Source organism: Saccostrea cucullata, unplaced genomic scaffold (assembly GCF_032062105.1).
Source record: "Saccostrea cucullata isolate Sc308-1 unplaced genomic scaffold, CSIRO_AGI_Scuc_v1 ctg336, whole genome shotgun sequence".
NCBI lineage: Eukaryota > Metazoa > Mollusca > Bivalvia > Ostreida > Ostreidae > Saccostrea > Saccostrea cuccullata.
Genome location: NW_026926997.1, coordinates 184,792 through 206,460, shown reverse-complemented (window position 1 = coordinate 206,460; position 21,669 = coordinate 184,792). Strand labels below are relative to the sequence as shown.

Sequence of the window (21,669 nt, the reverse complement as noted above, 5' to 3'; positions counted from 1 at the left end):
GGAGGAGTAGCATTTTGAAAGAATTTCACAGAAATTTCTATTTTTAGTAACCACGGCAACACCGTTTATCGAAATCAAAAACCGATGCACAGAATTATGTATCTTAGTGTAGTCTACTTGTGTGCCAAGTTATACTGAAATCGGACCAAATCTGTAGGAGGAGTAGCATTTTGAAAGAATTTCAAAGAAATTTCTATTTTTAGTATCCACGGCAACACCGTTCATCGAAATCAAAAACCGATGCACAGAATTATGTATTTTAGTGTAGTCTACTTGCGTGTCAAGTAATATTGAAATTGGACCAAAACTGTAGGAGGAGTAGCATTTTGAAAGAATTTCAAAGAAATTTCTATTTTTAGTAACCACGGCAACACCGTTCATCGAAATTAAAAACCGATGCACAGAATTATGTATCCTAGTTTAGTCTACTTTTGTGCCAAGTTATATTGAAATCAGACCAAAACTGTAGGAGAAGTAGCATTTTGAAAGAATTTCACAGAAATTTCTATTTTTAGTAACCACGGCAACACCGTTCATCGAAATCAAAAACCGATGCATAAAATTATGTATCTTAGTGTAGTCTACTTGTGTGCCAAGTTATATTGAAATCAGACCAAAACTGTAGGAGGAGTAGCATTTTGAAAAATTGTTTACAGACAGACAGACGGACAGACAGACAGACGGACGGACGACGGACGCATTACTATCGCATAAGCTCTTCTGGTCTTTGACCAGTAGAGCTAAAAATGAATGAAAATGACAGCGTGTATGAATGTCTTAACAATTATTTTAAAATATCAGTAATTGGAGTTATCCACGTTTTTGGATATTCAAACAGATAGTGGAACTTGAATCTGTTGCTTAAAATCCTCAAAACAAAATTTAACATAAGATGTACTTGACAAAGACAGAGGTGTGGCGAGAGCAAGGAATTGCAAGAGCACAAAGACAGATTCATATGCAATGTTCTTAAATATTAGTGGTTTGGTTGTTCAAATTCGTATTCGGGGAGACAGTTTAATTTCTGTATGAGGCTAGAAAACAATTTTTTTGCAAATAAATCGAAAGGTTTATTAGAGGAAGGACCCAGAATCAGGGATTCACTACATTAAATTTCTTCATGACAGCGTCTAAACCCGCACGCCCTGAAGAGTATAAACCCGCACGCCCTGAAGAGTAAAAGGGTTTTCGGGATACACAGATAGTTAATATTTTTTCACATTAACAATATTCGCTAGATCTTGGACCTTTTGACTTATTTCTATTTCCAAACTTGAAAAAAACACCTTTGATAAGGAAGAAACAAGTCCAGGAAATCATTGGATCTGCCATTTTCCAGTATACTAAGGGTCATACCCAAAAATGAGTTCTAAAATCAATCAGAAATTGGATAAAAAAGGTTACGGACATGTGTTGTAATTAAAAGAGATTAATAAGTAAAATAATGAAGACAAAATCATTGAAAGGCGTCTTTTGTTTCTTTCCGAGCACCGAGGACATTATTTATTGAACAGCCCTCGTAGTTTACTGTCAGAACCTTCAAAAAGGAAGTCGTGGTGATAACACATGAATTAAATCTACGCTATATGAAAGAGTGCAGAAATAGTTTTGACCAAAATATAAACATTCTGTATCAAACTGAACAAAGTGATATAAACTTTTTTCTAAATCAAATTAATGAAGCATTTTGTAAACGTAAACTCAAAATATTAATTGTAAAACACACTAGTAAACAAAATACTCTCCTGCGTAGTATTATGACTGCGTACGCATCATCCATTGTTTACTTCTGGAGAAATATTAATTCGGACCATGTGAAATTCGGCTTAGCAATTATTGAACTTTATACTTCAAATTAAATGAAAACGCAAATCTATATTACTCACAGTTTTGTTTTTAGTTTGTTAATTAAAAAAATTATCAAAACTCGTTAAAAAAAAATCACATTTGTGAAATCTAGCATGAAAATTATTTTGACCCCGTCTTTCAGTACTGTCTCAGTACTTTGATTATTATGGAGCTCCAGATTCACAATGGGTTATTTCTCTTTACCTACTAAATCCTCCTAAATAGAGACATATTTGATATTTCTGACTTGTGATGCAATGTTTTAGCATGATAAACTTGTTTTTTTTATTGTAATGACACATCTGTGTTTTATTGTGACGACATACCTGTGTTTTATTTTGATGACATACCTGTGTTTTATTGTGACGACATACCTGTGTTTTATTGTGATGACATACCTGTGTTTTATTGTGATGACATGCCTGTGTTTTATTGTAATGACATGCCTGTGTTTTATTGTGATGACATACCTGTGTTTTATTGTAATGACATGCCTGTGTTTTATTGTGATGACATACCTCTGTTTTATTGTGGTGACATACCTTTTTTCTAGCTTGCTCTACATTTCTGTTTATTGAAGCTTACTTGTTTAAGGAGCTCGAGCTGTAACATTCTTTTTCTAGCTTCTTCTACATGAGCTTCCAGCATCTGAATCCTGTCCTGTTACAGAGAACAAATAACAAATTATAGGAATTCATTACTTCATTATTTCATTTTGTGTACATGTGCCTCAAAATGACATAAAGATAGTCCATCCGATGTTTCATTTTAAATTTGTAAAACCTTATGACATTTTGAAGGGAGTGTCATTTATTTATCTATAGAGATAGGAAATCAAATAATAAGGAAAAATATCTTTTATGACCTAAGTTGGACAGTTTATGCTTTTCTTTTTTCTTTAATAAACCACTGAACAGTTTTTAAAGTTTAAACTGTCATAAACTGTCACAACCCAGGTTAAACAATATAATATTGGGAAGCTTTTAAATTCATTATTAGATATTTTAAAGTAATCTGTACGAAGTAAACTTAAGTAAAACATTCAGTTTCCTTACGATGTTAAGTAAATGAGACATATGAGATTTGTGTGCGTACCCTGTATTCCACCGCCTGCTCCTGTTTGGATTTAGATAACTCTGCTATTCTACCTTTCTGCTCCTTGACAAGCTAAATACAAAAAATAAGAAGCTGTAAAAAATAGGCATAGTCTTTACCTTACAACAGGTAATATCTTAATTCTTGTTTATTTTTGATTGATAACATTTAATTTTTCAGCATTTCTAAGCATAATTTGTTTCTAATTATTTTTCTATGATCCACTATGAGCCCACACTTTCCTGGAACACAGTCATATATAAGAACTGATAAATCATGAGTTTGGTTCAGCACTATATTACCCCAAGTCTTTCTGATCTGAATGTCAACATATGGCATCTACAAGCTGTGATAATACAAACGACATTTACTAAATGGAGGGGAAGCAAAGAAACATTGCAAGTAATAAATTTTATAAGTATAGGTTCAGCAAATTTGATCTTATCCTAAAGTTTACCATTAAATAAAGAGCAGCTTTTGAGTAGTCTGTCAGAAAGGACGGCATGGACACAATTAGATAAAATGTTCAAATACTAATAAATGCCCTTTAGGAAATCAAGAATTAATACAAGGGAGGAAAAGTAAGGTCTCTAATGTAGAATTTCTTGTAACTAGATATCCAGTTCCATTGTTTCAGTCTTACTCTGCCTTCATACTATTTATCTTTACAAAGTAGCTTTTGAAACACTTTTCTGATCATATCATGTGCACAAAAATATTTTCAATTTGCTTTAACATTTGAGATTCTGACATCATTTTTGGAGTTATAATGCATCATAAAAATAAGAAAGTGACATCAAAATAAGTGCAGATTTTCAAGCACTTTTTCATGGTAATATGAGGGGTGATCAAAAAGTTTGCAAACTAATTGAATAACTTCCATACAAGAAACAATATTTAGTTTTAATGTTGATTATATTTTAAATTAATCCTCCCTGATTTTAATGCACATCAACCACCGTTCTGCACATGCGCGAATCACATGATATTGGCGGTCACGTGACCCCCTCCGTAGCGTTCTGTCACAAAAGTTAAAAGATTTTTCCGAGTTTTATATTTCTTTCCATGTGAGTTAATTTTTATGACAAGAACAGTTAATTTGTCAGAAATGGTCATATCTTTGTCAGAAATGGTCATATCTCGGCAACAGAATGGGTGGATAATAATATCCTTTCCAAAAATAAGCATGGCGACCATTAAAACACAAATCTTCTGTCTCAGGAGAGACCTTTATTCAGGGTGGATAGAGAATGGGTGCATCCTTTTTATCATATTTAATATGTATAAAATCTAAAGTAAACGATATCTTAGGTATTTAATACTTATATCATTGTTCAAATATTCAACTATTTTTCAAAGTGCTAATTGGAGGTCTTTGATAGCAAATTGCTTAATTAAAAATACATACAGTGGAGCCTCATTTATCCGGACGCTTTGGTTCCTAGTCAATTTGTCCGGAGATGTGAAGTGTCCGGATACCTGAATTACGAGTTAAACAAGACAAAGTAACATTTAAAAATTCCGTTCCGATGAAAAATCGTCCAGATACTGAAGCATCCGGATATCTGGCGTCCGGATATCTGAAGGTCCACTGTACATATCTTTTCAAACTTGCTTTCACTGGGCAAGATGACAAGTATCATTTTTAACCATCAGCCTTCCTTCACTTAAACGATTAATCCAATCATTAATTGAATTTATAGGAACTCATTTATCTCAATAAACTGTGTACAAATTATTATATGATACTGTAGAGGGATTTCTAAGATATTACAATAAATTGTACAGTCCTTTGTTGAACGAGTTCGACTGAGACAACCATTTTTCGTCACAAGTGACCTAAATAGTGACGTCATTTTCACATTGTGACGTCACAAAAAGGAGAGAAACTTTATTCAGCATATGCTATTTATAGACCTTGTGTATGGCTATGTGTGTACCGAATTTCATTCTAATCTGAATTGTGGTTTTGTAGATATAGAGATAGTTTGCGAACTTTTTGATCTCCCCTCGAAATTTCATTAAATTCTATGAAATGGTTAATATTAGGCCATATAAAATTAATCTTTAGATTCTCATCCCCGCCCGCCCCTCTCAAAATGTCCTGTCCTGGTGTTTTTTATTTTGATTTTTTGGGTGTTAAAAGTATTTTCATGTATTTTATTAGAATATATTTTATAGATTTTGCAAATTATGATCTATTTTTATGTCGAACATGTCAAGTCTCGAGAACGATCAAATTTTTAGGGAGGTGGAAATCTTTTATATTTTACAGAAAACAGAGGGATTTGTTGGTACAACTAAAAGGTATTTGGGAAGTCATGCATACACAATTTATTGGTATCCCCACATGCATACACAATTTATTGGTATCCCCACCTCATTTTGTTTAGCAAGTGCCATATTTGTGTACTGGTACTTGATAATTTGTTAATTGACAATAAATATTTATTTTTTTAAAAGCAAGAATCTTCTTTAAATACTTAAAAGAATATGAAAAGAATAAAATCCATTCATATTGGCATTAACTTAATGAAAAAAAATGTGTACGAAGAGTCCAAGTTTTGCTGATACTTACAATTTAACAATTCTAAAAAATAAAAAATAAAATCCGCCCACCCGCCCCAATTTTTTTTAGCAAATTAGGATGAGAATCTAAAGATTAATTTTACCTGGCCTTAACTCAAAAGTTCTTTTCAAATGCCACTCATTTACGTTTTCCTGTCAATCAGTCTTTCTGTTAGATTTTTTATGCCTCAGTCATACTGTAAATCACTATTTTCGCACAATTTTTTGCAATCAATGCCAGTAGTTTTTGTTTACATAATTCTTACTTACACAAATTAAGCAAGAACAAGAGGCCCAGGGGTCACATCGCTCACCTGAACACAATGGCTAGGAAAAAGCACATATCAGATCAGAACTGAAAGTTTACTGAGGTTTGGGGGGGAGAAGGGGGGCTTGAATCTTAACCCCCCAGGGGGTCATGATTTGAACAAAGTAGAATCAACACTACCTGAGGATTATTCCATATAAATATCAAATATATTTTTAAAAAAAATAATTTAGAATTAATTAGTGTGTATATACTAATCATGGCTTTGAAGTACTTGAAAAGAAGATTTTAAAAGGTTTCCCTATTTATTCCTATGTAAAACTTTGATTTGCCATTTTGGCCCCACCCTACCCCCGAGGTACAATTTGTACAAACTTGAATTACACTACCTGAGGATAATTTCATGAGTTTCATCTTTCAATGTCTCAATGGTTCTTGAAAGAAGATTTTTAAAGATTTTTCCTATATATTTCTATTAAAACTTTGATCTGCCATACTGGCCCCACCCTACCCCCCGGGGTCACGATTTGAACAAACTTGAATGGAAAGTACCTGAGGATGATTTCACGTCAGTTTCATCTTTCCTGGCTAAACTAGAACTGTCCAAACGGGACAAAATACCCCCCGCTGGGTTTTTCAGAAGTAAGTTTTTCCATAATAAAGATATGTATCACACATGAATCATGAAATTTTTCTTCCAGTGGCCTTAAAGTTCCCCAAATGACCTTGGGTCAAGGTCATGACACACCCTTAAGTCATGGGCAATCTTTGTGTGAAATGAGAACCTACCAAGTTTATCAATAAGAAAGATATGGACCGGACATGGAATTATGAACTTTTTCTTCCAGTGACCTTGAAGTTCCCCAAATCACCTTGGGTCAAGGTCAGGACACACCCTTGGGTCATGGGCAATCCTTGTGTAGAATGAGAACCTACCAAGTTTATCCATAAAAAAGATGTAGACCGAACACAAATTACAGGGTTCGACATTAACGTTAGTCCGTTAGTCTCAGACTAATACATTTTCGTTCGGACTAATAAAATTTGAAGTTAATAAGTCCGTCCAGACTAATAAAGTTTTCGGGGGGGGGGGGGGGGGGGGGGGGGGGGGATTTTACCGATGTTCAAATTCTCAGCAACTTACACTGGAAAACCCCATATTTATTTTTAGCTTTCTAGCTTCTTCACGGGAAGTTACGTAATTCTGAGTCAATTCGGCCCTTAATTTTAGGACTCAATGGTATGAAATTAAACATTTTATCGATCATGATTAAGTATGACACTCAAAGACAGATGTTGGATGTATGGATGATGTAATCATGTATAGAGAAAAATGAATGAAATCGGTAATACGATCGTAGTTCCTGATTGCGCGATTTCAACGAATTCTTGGTATAAACATTTCATGTAAATATTTTGTTTATTTCAAAAAAGTATAAAAAGTACATTGCAACATTAATTCTATCTATTTATTTATATTTTTGAAGGACACATAAAATTGCTGCGGACTAGTAGAAAGTTTTTTACTAGTCCACTAGATAAAGCCTATTTAAAATTTTAGTGTCGAACCCTGAATTATGCAAATTTTTCTTCCAGTGACCTTGAACTTCCCCAAATGACCTTGGGTCAATGTCATGACACACTCTTGGGTCAAGGGCAATCTTTGTGTGAAATGAGAACCTACCAAATTTATCCATAAGAAAGAAATGGACCGGACACAAATTATGAAAATTTTCTTCCAGTGACCTTGAAGTTCCCCAAATGACCTTGGGTCAAGATCATGATGCACCCTTAGGTCATGGGCAATCTTTGTGTGAAATGAGAACCTACCAAGTTTATCCATATATATGAAGACCGTAACACGATTATGAACATTTTGGCTTCCAGTGACCTTGGTGGTCAATTTGTAAATGACCTTGGGTCAAGGTCATGACACACCCTACCATGGGCAATCTTTGTGTGGAGTAGTAGTTTCTATGTCCCTCCATAAGAAAGATATGGACCGGACACGTTTGAACAGAGTTTCATGATTTCCTGTCTCAAACTTTGTTCTTGAGAAGAAATTTTTAAAAGATTTTTCCTATATATTCCTATGTAAAACTTTATCAGCTATTATGGCCCCACCCTACCCCTGGGGGTCATGATTTAAACAAATTTGAATCTACACTACCTGAGGATGATTCCACACGAGTTACATCTTTCCTGGCCCAGTGGTTCTTGAGAAGAAGATTTTTTAAAAATGCCATCAATTTTTCTCTCATTCATAATTATCTCCCCTTGGAAAAAGGCTTGGCCCTTCATTTGAACAAATTTGAATCCCCTCAACCTAAGGATACTTTGTGGCAAGTTTGGTTGAAATTAGCTCAGTGGTTCTCGAGAAGAAGATGAAAATGTCAAAAGTTTATGACAACGTCGCCGTCGCCGCCTACAGACAACAGACAAATTTTGATCAGAAAAGCTCACTTGAGCCTTCGGCTCAGGTGAGCTAATAAAAGCAGAGAGTCTTGCGTAATATGCAAAAATAAAGTTCTCGCAAATAAAAAGTGATTTACAGTACTAAATTTTCACTCTTTGAGACCTGTCTTTTGTCATTCCTTGTCAGTTGATGCATTTTGGAAGGTGTGCCACAACCAAAAAAATAACTCCATGTGACCATATTTCAGTACATGTTATGGCTATACATCAATAAGTGTTCAGGCCCCTGGATCTTGAAAGATATTAGCTTAATATACAATTGCACTATTAAAGTGCTCCTATCAGCAAATATATTATATTTCTTTGACTATTCATACAAATTTTACCACATTTACAAGTGATTAAAATTTGACTTAAGTCTAAGTCTGTTTTATAAACCTGGGGCCTAATAATCATTGCATCTGTCAATATTTTGCTACATATATGTAAATGCAAAAGAGCAAAGTCACACACACTAAAAGTCAGATTATTTGGTACATTTGTATATGTTTCAGGGCTATTTTTGAGTTTTTAACAAAATTCAAACTTCCTGGATTTTGATTCTACACAATGAATCTGAGGAACCATCCTCTTTGTATTCAATTTACTGATTATGTGTTATTGTTGTGGGTTAATCTACATTAAACCATATATTAACTGAATTTATTGTTTGAGCCCTTCAGTATTTGGGCCACAATCAAGTAGCAGTACAGATAAAAGCAGCTAAAGACCTAATAACAGTTCATAAAAATTAGTACCACAATCTGAAGGAGTTAAAAAAAAAAACCCAACAGGAATGCACTGTAAAACTCACGTCATTATTTCAATGAATTTGTGGTCAGAAAAATATCAAACAAAGCATGGGGAGCATATGATTGCTGCTGTACACAACATAACAGTTACACCAAAAGTGACGTGTGACGAAGCAACCCAAATATGTCAGAACAGCGGGGAAAATGACGCAGAGGGAAATTGTTGTGAGGAGAGAAAAAATTCTGCTGCTGTGAGAGAGTCAGGCATCGCAGGTGACAAAATTATCTCCCTTATTTGTCGCGAATTATTGCCATCAACAAAACAACTAATTCCAGCGTAAGATCAAAATTAACTAACTTCAAAATCAGTCTCTATACCTGACCGAGTACTCAACCCTAAGATAGAAACTGTACAACTTCAACGTAATAAAACAACAAAACGGTATCTTCATCCTAGACAGCAGCTAAAAAATACTGTCGCAATCAGGTATTCAAAAGGTCAACACAGAAATTAATTTCCTTCGAGTCTTCTGATTTAATATTGTAAAGTAATTATTTGAATTGTGTTCTGGTTAATTTGGCGACAATTATCTTTGGAGAATTTTAACTGCGGGATCATTCCATGTTTTGTTTTGTTTCTTCGTTGTTTTTTTATTTGCCCTGCAAGATCATTAGTCCATTGTAGGGATTGACTTCGTTATGCCCAGCTGTTTTCTTTTTTATTGTTTTAGGCTATACATTTTATTAGTGCAAATAAGATTAAAATTGAAAACAAAGCTAATTCCTAAATCTGAAGTATATAAACACAGTGTAGGTTGACAGTTAAATATCTGATATACTTGTGGAGATTATAGTTTAGTATTCAATCAGCTAAAGCAATTTTCCACTTCAGAGCATGTTGTACTTTTTTCCCTGCATGACAGAGTTCAATTAAAGACAACTAGCATCCTGGCACCCGACACAGGAAGTGATCTTAGCCAACCAATAGATAGGATGATTGACTTAATCCCCCAGGTGTGCTGTGATGTCATCGGTGGTAGCCGTCGGAAACACAAACTAACTTAAGCCGATTCATAAACATCTACTTCATTAGAAACAAATTATTAAGCCATTATTTAGCATTAAAAAAAATCAAAGTTCAATGGCCTTATTCTGTTAGTGTTACCTTTAGATCTCAGTGTAACATAATCATCTAATTACTGTGTTAATTAATAACAACATTAATTTTAAAGTTAGATAAATCAGAGTAAGAACAGTGGTCCATCTTTTTATCAAAATATATCCCAACAAATGGGGATTAGAGAAAATTACAAACATCATTGTTACATTCTTTTAAAAATTAGGCAAAAATAAAGATTTTATAATGCTTGAATGTGCACATCCTGCCTTAACTTTTATTAAAGAATACAAATTTGAGATTCAAAATAAAAGTTTTTTAAACAACTTACACACTTATTCTACAATCAATTTTGTAGTCTAAAAATTTTAAGGCATTTGCTTAAAGGTTTAGGAAAGTGGTAAACACATATATTTTATGACGCTACGGTGCACCAGTTTTATTTCGATGTTGTAATGACAAAATATTGTAATGACCATAGAAAAATAACTTCCAATATCGTATACAAATGACAAACAGTTTTTCTTTTTTTTCTGTTAAAAAACATACGGAATTTCAATCACCAAAGATTATATTTAACTTTTTTGAAATCAAACTGTTCAATAATTATATAATTTGTAAGGAAATAACACAGTTTTTGTAATTGTTACAAAATACAAAGAAAGTTGAATTTGAACATGTTTATTTTACTGTCATTAAAAGTTTTCATTTGAAGTTTTATTTTAATGTCAATGCGACAAGAAGTTTAAAATGGGTAATAAAACACTTAATTGTTATGAAAATTATGCATTAAAGTGATTTTTAAGCCTTTTCTGACGGACTTGTTTTAGAATCCAATATATCGCATATCGCTTTAAAAAATATTGTATCGTAACGTATCGAAATTTTTGGCTCAATACACAGCCCTAGAAAGGTTCATGGGCCACAATTCTCACCTGAGTTACAATGCTATCACAGACCCCTTTTATAGTTCAATCCAGTTCCTTAAAAATGATTTGAAAAGAAAAATAAATAATTTACTCTAAACAGAGCACCTTTTACATAAGTTTCTTTAAAAACCTATTCAGTGATTCTTCAGAATTTTAAAAAATTACTCAACTCTATTTTTATCATTTCTAATTTGTCTCCCCTTTAAAAATGGAGTGCCTGTTTATTTGAGCAAATAGTCCATTTACTTGGATATTAAATTGTGGCATCCAATTTGACAAGTGGTTCTAGGAAAAGTTTGAAAAAATATACAAAGCCTGTTTATTTGAGCAAATAATCCATTTACTTGGATGTTTTGTGGCATCAAATTCGACAAGTGGTTCTGGCAAAAGGTTGAAAATATACAAAGGCTTCTGACTCTGGTAAGCTAAAATAGTCTTGTCCACAAACCAGTACAAATGATGATGACAAAATCATTGGCCCCAATAATGAACAAGTGAATTAGCCAAACCTGCTCTCAATGTTTTACAAATTGTCTATTAAATGTGCTCTACAGACTACAGGTCTCCGTATTTAGAAAGAATTCAAATCAGATTTATGTCAAACGAATTTCTGCGGCCCACTGAATTATGAAATTAAAGGATAAATTTTCTAGATTTTTTTTTGTCTTTTAATTGAACCTGTTGTGATTTGTAGGGAATATTATAGAAAATTAACCCTGCGGCCGGATAGCAGGGCTTGATGAAGGTCTCTATAATACTGTTATAGCAGGTCCTATGGATTGAAAAGTTCATGCTGTGCATTCTATTCAAAGTCTGCCAGAATGCAGACTGAAAAAATTACGGCATCCTTCAGTAAAACATGATTTAAAGACTTAAAAAATAATTGTTCCTTTACACATTGCAAATATTTTTTCTTTACGATTCTTTAAAATTAGATATATTTTATGACTAATCATCGCTTTGCTGTTCTGAAATCAAGTCTAAATTTTTGAAAATCTAGCCATGCCTTAAGATCACAACACTTTAGCAAAATTAAATGATCATGGTTTTGATTGCCTTGTACATGTACCATAATATCCTACACAGCTACCTTTTAAGACATTAGGTACAAGAAAATGCATTTACACAATACTTACACTAAATCAATTTAAGGTCAAGATCTAGTAAATAGCTTGAGACTACTTTTTTGGTGCTAGATCCATTATGACGTCATAATCAATTTCAACTTTCTTTTTCCCGTACTTTACGACTTTAGCAGAATTATGCAGAAAATAGGGTATTTTCATGACATTCAATTTAAAATCATATGAAAAGTAAACCGGACACCTATATTAAATTTTATATTGATTTAAAGTATAGGCAATGAACATACTAATGACCATTTTTTGAGAGACTGTAGGCAATCTGGATACATTTCCTTTGTCGAATATGAGAAAAACTTCCATATTCATGACTGGATTTCTTAATTTTTCATTGAAAATGACAGTTTAAAATACAGTTTTTCATCTTGTTTATCTGCAAATTATGCCCCGAAACACCTTATTTGACCAAGCTAAAGTTGTAAAGCATCAATAAAGGAATTTATTTCTCAAGTTTGATAAATCTGTAGGCACCTTTCATTTACTAGATCTTGACCTTAAATAATTTGTTTACCATAAATTTTAATTAATTCAAGGTACTGAAAAAAATTAAGACAATTAAAACCATTTTTAAATGCAAAATGAAAGTAAAGTTAACACCTTTCAGAAAAATAGTATAAACAGTATAATACGCTGATAAAAATCTTCTGCATGATTAATCTCAATTAACACAATTTCCATAACAATACTCAAAGGGAGATAATTTTAGTTTTACAATATCTAACCACCCATCTAACATATAAGATCAGTTGATGGTTAAAGTACAAAAGGTATTAAGCTTTACAAAAAGTACAACTAAATTAGAATGAAACACAAAAATACAGAGATTACAACGGAACTTAATCCAGGCTGGTACCATTCACAAAAGTACACGTCATAGATCATTAGTTATATATATAAAAAAATGTGGTTCCCAGATTCATTGAATCCCTGATCCTAGCACTATTTCACCTGAATAAAGACTGGCTATTTCTAATTGTAGATACTTTTGATGATAAAAATCATTGTAAAGGATTTTACAAATGAACACTTCACCGAGTTTTTCATGTATAAAACCTGCTTTTCTCCCAGAATTGACTTATTTTTTTCTTGAAGCTTTTAGTTAAGCACAGAATCTCATATCCTAATTCCTGCTTTTTAAAAGGTTTAAACACAAAGCAACCTGCCTTATCTTAGCATCCATTGTCATATAAAATATGCTTGGCCATGTAATTAGTTGTTTGCTTTTGGTACATTCTATCAGGAATTCTATGTTGCTGGTTAGACATGCTTGGCCAGGTATTTACATGTCTGCTATCAATATATTCTCTAGAGTGAGCTAGTATTTACCCGTGTGAACATAAGGACCTAGCTTTCCTGTGTGAGATAGATGAATTAGCATTTACCTGTGAGAGATAGATTAGTTAGTTCCTGTGAGAGATAGGTGAGCTGTTATTTACCCATGAAAGCTCAGTGAGCCTGATTTCCTGTGAGAGCTCGCTGAGCTAGTATTTACCTGTGAGAGCTCACTGAGTAAGTATTTACCTATGAGAGCTCACTGAGCTAGTATTTACCTGTGAGAGCTAGTATTTATCTGTGAGAGCTTGCTGAGCTAGTATTTACCTGTGAGAGCCTGCTGAGCTAGTATTTACCTGTGAGAGCTCGCTGAGCTAGTCTTTACCTGTGAGAGCTCACTGAGCTATTATTTACCTGTGAGAGCTCGCTGAGCTAGTATTTACCTGAGAGCTCACTGAGCTAGTATTTACCTGTCAGAGCTCACTGGGTTAGTATTTACCTGTGTGAGCTCACTGAGCTAGTATTTACCTTTGAGAGCTCACCGAGTAGTATTTATGTGTGAGAGCTCCCTGAGCTAGTATTTATCTGTAAGAGATCACTGAGCTAGTATTTACCTTTGAGAGCTCACTGAGTAGTATTTACTGTGTGAGCTCACTGAGCTAGTATTTACCTGTATGAGCTTGCTGAGCTAATATTTACCTGTGAGAGCTCATTGAGCTAGAATTTACCTGTGAGAGCTCACTTATCATGGCTGCTGATGTTTCATCTTTCTGCTGAGCTGCTAACAAAGCCTGCTTGTTTTCAGCATTCTCTTCACTGATGGTCTGGAATGCATGCTGAAGCTGTTGAGGAAAAAAATATACATAATATAAAGGCTCCCTCCTATTACTAGTAAAAGTATCTGTAAAATTTACCACTTTTTGTCATTTGTGTTTATTAAAAACTGCACCCAGTAGCAATTAAAAGAACCCTGTTACTTCTTGTTTTGCTAAATCAGCAAAAATAAATCTTATAATTATCAGGATAAAAATAGGAAAAAATATCAATAATTTGAGGACTTTATGATTATCGGTAATCATATGTACAACAATAAACTCTTTGATATCAGTAACAGATATAGGATGGTAGGAGCTCCTCTCACCAAACCTTGATGTGTCAATTGAAATATTAGCCACCAGAAGGAGAGTTTGGTCTTCCCTTTAGTGAAATAAACTGATTTCTTCATTACTGATTTCCTGGCTGATCATAAACAAAGGAGACTGACAGAGAGCCTAGCCCAGCATGTACTGGTCGTGTCTATCTACAGTACATCCTTTCATCTCACCCTGTAATGCCGATTACAGGTATTATAAAGGTATTATACAGGTATTTTAACAGGTAAGAAGAGTTATTGGAAGATGACAGGATAACAAAAAAATCAGGCCATTACATTAATCTGCTACCACAGTTGACATGTATGCTTTGTCATGCTTTGGAATGCCTTTCTGATGTGCAAAACATATATTTTCAAAGTTTTTAATATGTTTTCTATAAATTTTACTTATATTTTCTTTATATGTAATAAAACAATGAACCATACAAATGATTTGGCAGTTTGTATGCAGCATTCATATGCCAACACAAAACGAAAATCCCTGGGTCCACAAAGCTCACCTGGGTCATCTATGTATTTTCTCCCACTATTTTTTACCTTACTTGAAATCCCCACTGTGGCCCCATCCTACCCCAGGGGGTCAAGTTTAGACAGTTAACCAGAAGTCTCTGTCGAGACTGTAGCTCTACTGGTTTGTACTGATCAAAAACCGATGCACAGAATTATGTATCTTAGTGTAGTCTACTTGTGTGATAAGTTATACTGAAATCAGACCAAAACTGTAGGAGTAGCATTTTAAAGGAATTCCACAGAAAATTCTACTTTTAGTTCATTGAAATCAAAAACCGATGCACTATTATGTGTAAATTAGTGTAGTTTACTTGTGTGCCAAGTGATAATGAAATCAGACCAAAACTGTAGAAGGAGTAGCGTTTTAAAGGAATTTCTCAGAAAATTCTATTCTTAGTAACCATTGCAACACCGCTCATCGAAATCAAAAACCGATGCACTATTCTATGTATCTTAGTGTAGTCTACTTGTGTGCCAAGTGATATTGAAATGAGTCTAAAACTGTAGAAGGAGTAGCATTTTAAAGAATTTCTCAGAAAATTCTATTTTTAGTAACCATGACAACATCGTTCATCGAAATCAAAAACCGATGCATTATTTTATGTATCTTAGTGTAGTCTACTTGTGTGCCAAGTAATATTGAAATCAGACCAAAACTTTAGAAGGAGTAGCGTTTTAAAGGAATTACTCTGAAAATTCTATTTTTAGTAACCATTGCAACACCGCTCATCGAAATCAAAAACTGATGCACTATTTTATGCATCTTAGTGTAGTCTACTTGTGTGCCAAGTGATATTGAAATGAGACTAAAACTGTAGAAGGAGTTGCGTTTTAAAGGAATTTCACAGAAAATTCTATTCTTAGTAACCATGGCATCATCATTCATCGAAATCAAAAACCGATGCATTATTTTATGTATCTTAGTGTAGTCTACTTGTGTGCCAAGTTATATTGAAATCAGACCAAAATTGTAGAAGGAGTAGCCTTTTAAAGGAATTTCTCTGAAAATTCTATTTTTAGTAACCATGGCATCACCGCTCATTGAAATCAAAAACCGATGCACTATTTTATGTATCTTAGTGTAGTCTACTTGTGTGCCAAGTTATATTGAAATCAGACCAAAACTGTAGAAGGAGTAGCATTTTAAAGAAATTACTCAGAAAATTCTATATTTAGTAACCATGGCAACACCGTTCATCGAAATCAAAAACTGATGCACTATTTTATGTATCTTAGTGTAGTCTACTTGTGTGCCAAGTTATACTGAAATCAGACTAAAATTGTAGGAGGAGTAGCGTTTTGAAAAATTGTTTACAGACAGACGGATGGACGCCGGACGCATTACTATCGCATAAGCTCTTCTGGTCTCTGACCAGTAGAGCTAAAAACATTCAATACCCTAGGATGCTTTCACTAAAGTTTAAACTTTTCTAGCCCCAAGGTTCATAAGAAGAAGATTTTTTTTAATGACCCCATCCCTTTTTTCTTAATTATCTATCCATATAACGGGGCTTGCTCTATCTTTTTAACATTTTAAACTCCCCTTTCCCCATTGATGCTTTAATTCAGCTTTGGTCAAAATTAACTCTGTAATTCTTTTCAAGAAGTAGTTAAAAGTGAAAATGTTTAAAGATGGGTGGATGGACAGACAGAAAGCTAAAAAGCTAACTATGGCCTTTTGCTTAGGTGAGCTATAACAGAGTTTACATGGTTAATTTTTGGGCTCTCCATATAAAGAATATATTCATGAATTTTTACCTGATAAATTGTGGCTACTAAAAAAGTAATTAGCAATCTGGAGTAGATTATGTGTTGATCAGAGAAGATAAACACGGCTTGTCCAAACTTACCTCCTTAAATCTATTTGCCTCAATCTGAAGAGCCATTCTGAATTCATCCTCCAAGTCAGCGTACTGCTTAGTCAAAAGATCTACCCTATAAAAAACAATTTTTAACGTGTAACTGTGCAGATAGCTATTTCTGAACATCTGTAAAGACATCTATAGGGTTGGGTATCAGCTGGAAATTCGGAACTGTGATATTATACAATTATGGACTTCAGTGTAGGTCGATATGTGGTTATAAGGACTCATGGCAATTGATATTGACATGATAGCGACCGAGCCTGCGAGGTCGCTATCATTTTCTGTGTCTGAGGTCAATATCAATTGCCATGAGTCCTTATAACCACATATTGACCGTTCACTGAAGTCCATAATAGTTATATTATATAATCACTCAAATTGAATGTACTGACACAGTCCTAACTGAACGGACTTGGCTGTCATTACTTCACAATGGTTAAATTCACGCTTCTTATATTATGACGTAACGTACTACGTAACTTTAGTGCAAAAGAATGGCGTGTCGTGCGATATTACTTTCCGCGTCGATATCATGAAAGGAGGAATATCACGTAATGTACTTTCAGCCAATGAAAACTACGAAAATAATCATCTTATATAATATTTTGTGATATTTATATTGCAATATGCATTGCAATATTTTCAAAGACAGTTAAAATGGTCTTTTTGTTATTTTATTGACCTCCATCTATAAGCAACTTGTATAAAACTAAAATAAATATAAGCAGTCATTGTATGATAAATGAACCAGTTCATAATATAAAACATGAAAAAATTAATTGTTTCAAAGAGCAAAATGAACATCATAATTCTCTAAAGGGCATATCAGTGAACTTGTAAAACAGAATTATCCACAAAATGGCATCATTAACTAAACTTTCAACAATTCTAATATTCCATTGATTTTAAGGTAATGTTAAGGAAGTTAATGCTTGTTCAAGTCATATTATTCTTCAAATAAACCTGAATATGACCAATTTTTGTTTCTGATGTTCAGTATAGAGCACCGAAGTATGAATCATGAATTCTCGCATGAATCCGAAATTTCGTTAAAATTTAAGTAAAAATATCATTGCTGAAGTTAACGTTATATAAGTTCATTCCCTGGCAATAAAAGTTAAAATTCTTTGCAGTAGTTAAATCAAAGCTTGTATTAGGATATTAAACAAAAGTATGAAGCATTTTGCTCCCAAAATATTTTTTTTAATACCTTTAATGCAAAAAGCTTCCTGAATTACCATTACAAAAGTTTAATTTTTTAAGAGAGACAACCGTTTTTCTCTGATTTAATTTGTTATGTCAAAAATGTAATTTTCTAAAATACCCGGTAGCTGACTCGCAACTAGAGTCAATGATGTATTCATGATCACTTTCAGATACTGTGAAATCACCAATTTTCATGTAGTGAATTTATGTCCACCACGAAATACAATTTTTTTTTTACATATATCACTACTAAACAATTCATCAACCACGAAATCAAATCACCATGAACCAATATATTTTCCTAAAACCACGAAAATTTGACCCCTTGAAAATATGAGATTTTAGAGTAAGTTTCAGTTCTTTTTGAAATCTGCATTCTGTCCATGAAATTTAAAATAAAATTGTTACAAAAACTTATCAGTTTTCAGCAACATCATGCTATGATTTCACATGAAAGAAGATCCATGCACTTCTTTGCAAGAATGTTTTGATTTCTTTTCATATAGGACAAAAAACTTTTTAAACATTCATTGCAATCTGCTTGGAACTCTTAACGGCTAAGAATTTGTAAATCTTCTGTTTGTCTGTGTGAGTTACAGCTTGATATGACCTATGAGACAGAGCCTCATTTTGGATTACTCCACTTGGCCCTGTATGTGGGAGAGGGTACGTTTTAATCGGTCACTTTGACAGCTGTGTCCAGCTGTAGTCCATTGTGTTTATGCTGCCTGCACGCAAGTGTCATAGATTTATACAGTTAATTATCATTAAAACAGAGTATTAAAGGGTCCATGATCTTTAAAGCAAGATCACTTGATTAAGTTTTATAACTCAACATATGAAAGAGGATTAATTCTTTTTAGAGAAATTGTAGCAATAATTTAGATGTAATTAGGTGACTATAATTAATCTAAGTTCTGCAAATAATCTCTCCATTGTAATTCAAATTTAAGAACTTTGTTTACATATATAGATGCTAACATTTTAAAAATCATAACTCAAAGAAACACTATCCCCATCTGTTGATATCTGACGTGAAAACTACAGGCCAGCAGACAGGTCAGTTACCCGATTATTTTAAGTGGTAAATGGGGGACACATTTTTAAAAACATTCTGTTTTTGCTAGCATGTATTTGTAATGAAATTGATTCCCTGCTGTCCATCTAGAGCCCACATCATGCCACATGAGATTATAACTTCTTTTTGCAGTAAGTACTAAGTGTGAATTACCATAACCATGATAAAAAATATAACACCTTACTTCAAATGTCACTGAACAGGATATTTTACTTAAGTATCAGAAAATTAGAATAAGAAAATTAATTTTTATTTTACATTACACTTATTTAGTCAGACATTTGTATCTTTGTCATGATGTCTCTAATCATAGAATGCTAATGATTATTGAATGCCTTCAGTAAACAGTTAGAGTGAACAGTATGGTAGGTCAATATAGCTAAGTAGCAAGAAATGCACCTCTGGCAAAATAGAAATTAGTATCTAAAAATCGGCATCCCTGGCATAAAAATACAATTAGACAAGAAATTATAATTGGGTGTCTAACACCACAATATCTGTGGCTCCAGGTATCCTAGACGGGGCTGAAGAGTAGCCATCCCTTAACCAGAGATTCCTAGCTCTCCTAACAGACAAATAATAATGTGTTTGTCTTACGTAATTACCCAAACAAACACACTTAACCAAGAATCCGTCATACAGACTTGCTGGTGCAGGAAACAAACAAAACATGCACAAGAATAATCTAATTAGAGGGGTCAATTATGCCTCATTAATTGTTTGTATAAATTTATAAGATTTCTAATGATATAAGACAGGGTATACACATTCTCGCCAAAATTTGCTCTGTTACTGAATGAACATCTTCAGCATTTTAAAAGTGGTATCAGTGTGGAATACATCCCAATGCTTAATAAATCAACAGCAGGGGATAAATTTGATCATAACAGAATCATTTTAAAATTACTTAATTTTACTCACATGAAAGACTTGCTTCCAATTTTACAAACTTACTTCAGTGTAAATTTCTTCATTAATACAAATATATTTTTTAGCAAAAAATTCATCTTCATTTAGAAGCAAAATCAAGAAACTTTAATACAATCATTTTAATGAAATATATAGATTAAAAAAAAAAAAAACCCTTTCTTCATTATGAATTGTTCCTTTGGACTCGTCTTACTTATCATTCTGTGATTTGACCTCTTACTTATCATTCTGTGATTTGACCTCCTCTTACTTATCATTTTGTGATTTGACCTCCCCTTACTTATCATTCTGTGATTTGACCCCTTACTTATCATTCTGTGATTTGACCTCTTACTCATCATTCTGTGATTTACCTCTTACTTATCATTCTGTGATTTGACCTCCTCTTACTTATCATTTTGTGATTTGACCTCCCCTTACTTATCATTCTGTGATTTACCTCTTACTTATCATTTTGTGATTTGACCTCCCCTTACTTATCATTTTGTGATTTGACCTCCTCTTACTTATCATTCTGTGATTTACCTCTTACTTATCATTTTGTGATTTGACCTCCCCTTACTTATCATTGTGTGATTTGACCTCCTCTTACTTATCATTCTGTGATTTGACCTCCCCTTACTTATCATTCTGTGATTTGACCTCCTCTTACTTATCATTCTGTGATTTGACCTCCTCTTACTTATCATTCTGTGATTTGACCTCCTCTTACTTATCATTCTGTGATTTGACCTATTACTTATCATTCTGTGACTTGACCTCCTTTTACTTATCACTCTGTGATTTGACCTCCTCTTACTTATCATTCTGTGATTTGACCTCCTCTTACTTATCATTTTGTGATTTGACCTCCCCTTACTTATCATTCTGTGATTTGACCTCTTACTTATCATTCTGTGATTTGACCTCTTACTTATCATTCTGTGATTTGACCTCCTCTTACTTATCATTCTGTGATTTGACCTCCTCTTACTTATCATTCTGTGATTTGACCTATTACTTATCATTCTGTGACTTGACCTCCTTTTACTTATCACTCTGTGATTTGACCTCCTCTTACTTATCATTCTGTGATTTGACCTCCCCTTACTTATCATTCTGTGATTTGACCTCCCCTTACTTATCATTCTGTGATTTGACCTCCCCTTACTTATCATTCTGTGATTTGACCTCTTACTTATCATTCTGTGATTTGACCTCCTCTTACTTATCATTCTGTGATTTGACCTCCCCTTACTTATCATTCTGTGATTTGACCTCCCCTTACTTATCATTCTGTGATTTGACCTCCCCTTACTTATCATTCTGTGATTTGACCTCCCCTTACTTATCATTCTGTGATTTGACCTCCCCTTACTTATCATTCTGTGATTTGACCTCCCCTTACTTATCATTCTGTGATTTGACCTCTTACTTATCATTCTGTGATTTGACCTCCTCTTACTTATCATTCTGTGATTTGACCTCTTACTTATCATTCTG

The 21,669-nt window shown here is 33.5% G+C and overlaps 1 protein-coding gene across 2 annotated transcripts in view; it reads right to left on the bottom strand.

The window, feature by feature from the left end:
* LOC134273197 (leucine-rich repeat and coiled-coil domain-containing protein 1-like) overlaps positions 1-21,669 on the bottom strand; it is an 82,948-nt gene that overhangs the window by 11,938 nt on the left and 49,341 nt on the right. For both annotated transcript variants that reach the window (XM_062755380.1, XM_062755382.1), the window contains exons 14-17: positions 16,959-17,043; positions 14,174-14,287; positions 2,944-3,015; positions 2,434-2,508 (exon numbers count right to left, since the gene is read on the bottom strand). In XM_062755380.1, coding sequence (XP_062611364.1) covers positions 2,434-2,508; positions 2,944-3,015; positions 14,174-14,287; positions 16,959-17,043 — 346 coding nt within the window. The remainder of the gene's footprint in view (positions 1-2,433; positions 2,509-2,943; positions 3,016-14,173; positions 14,288-16,958; positions 17,044-21,669) is intronic.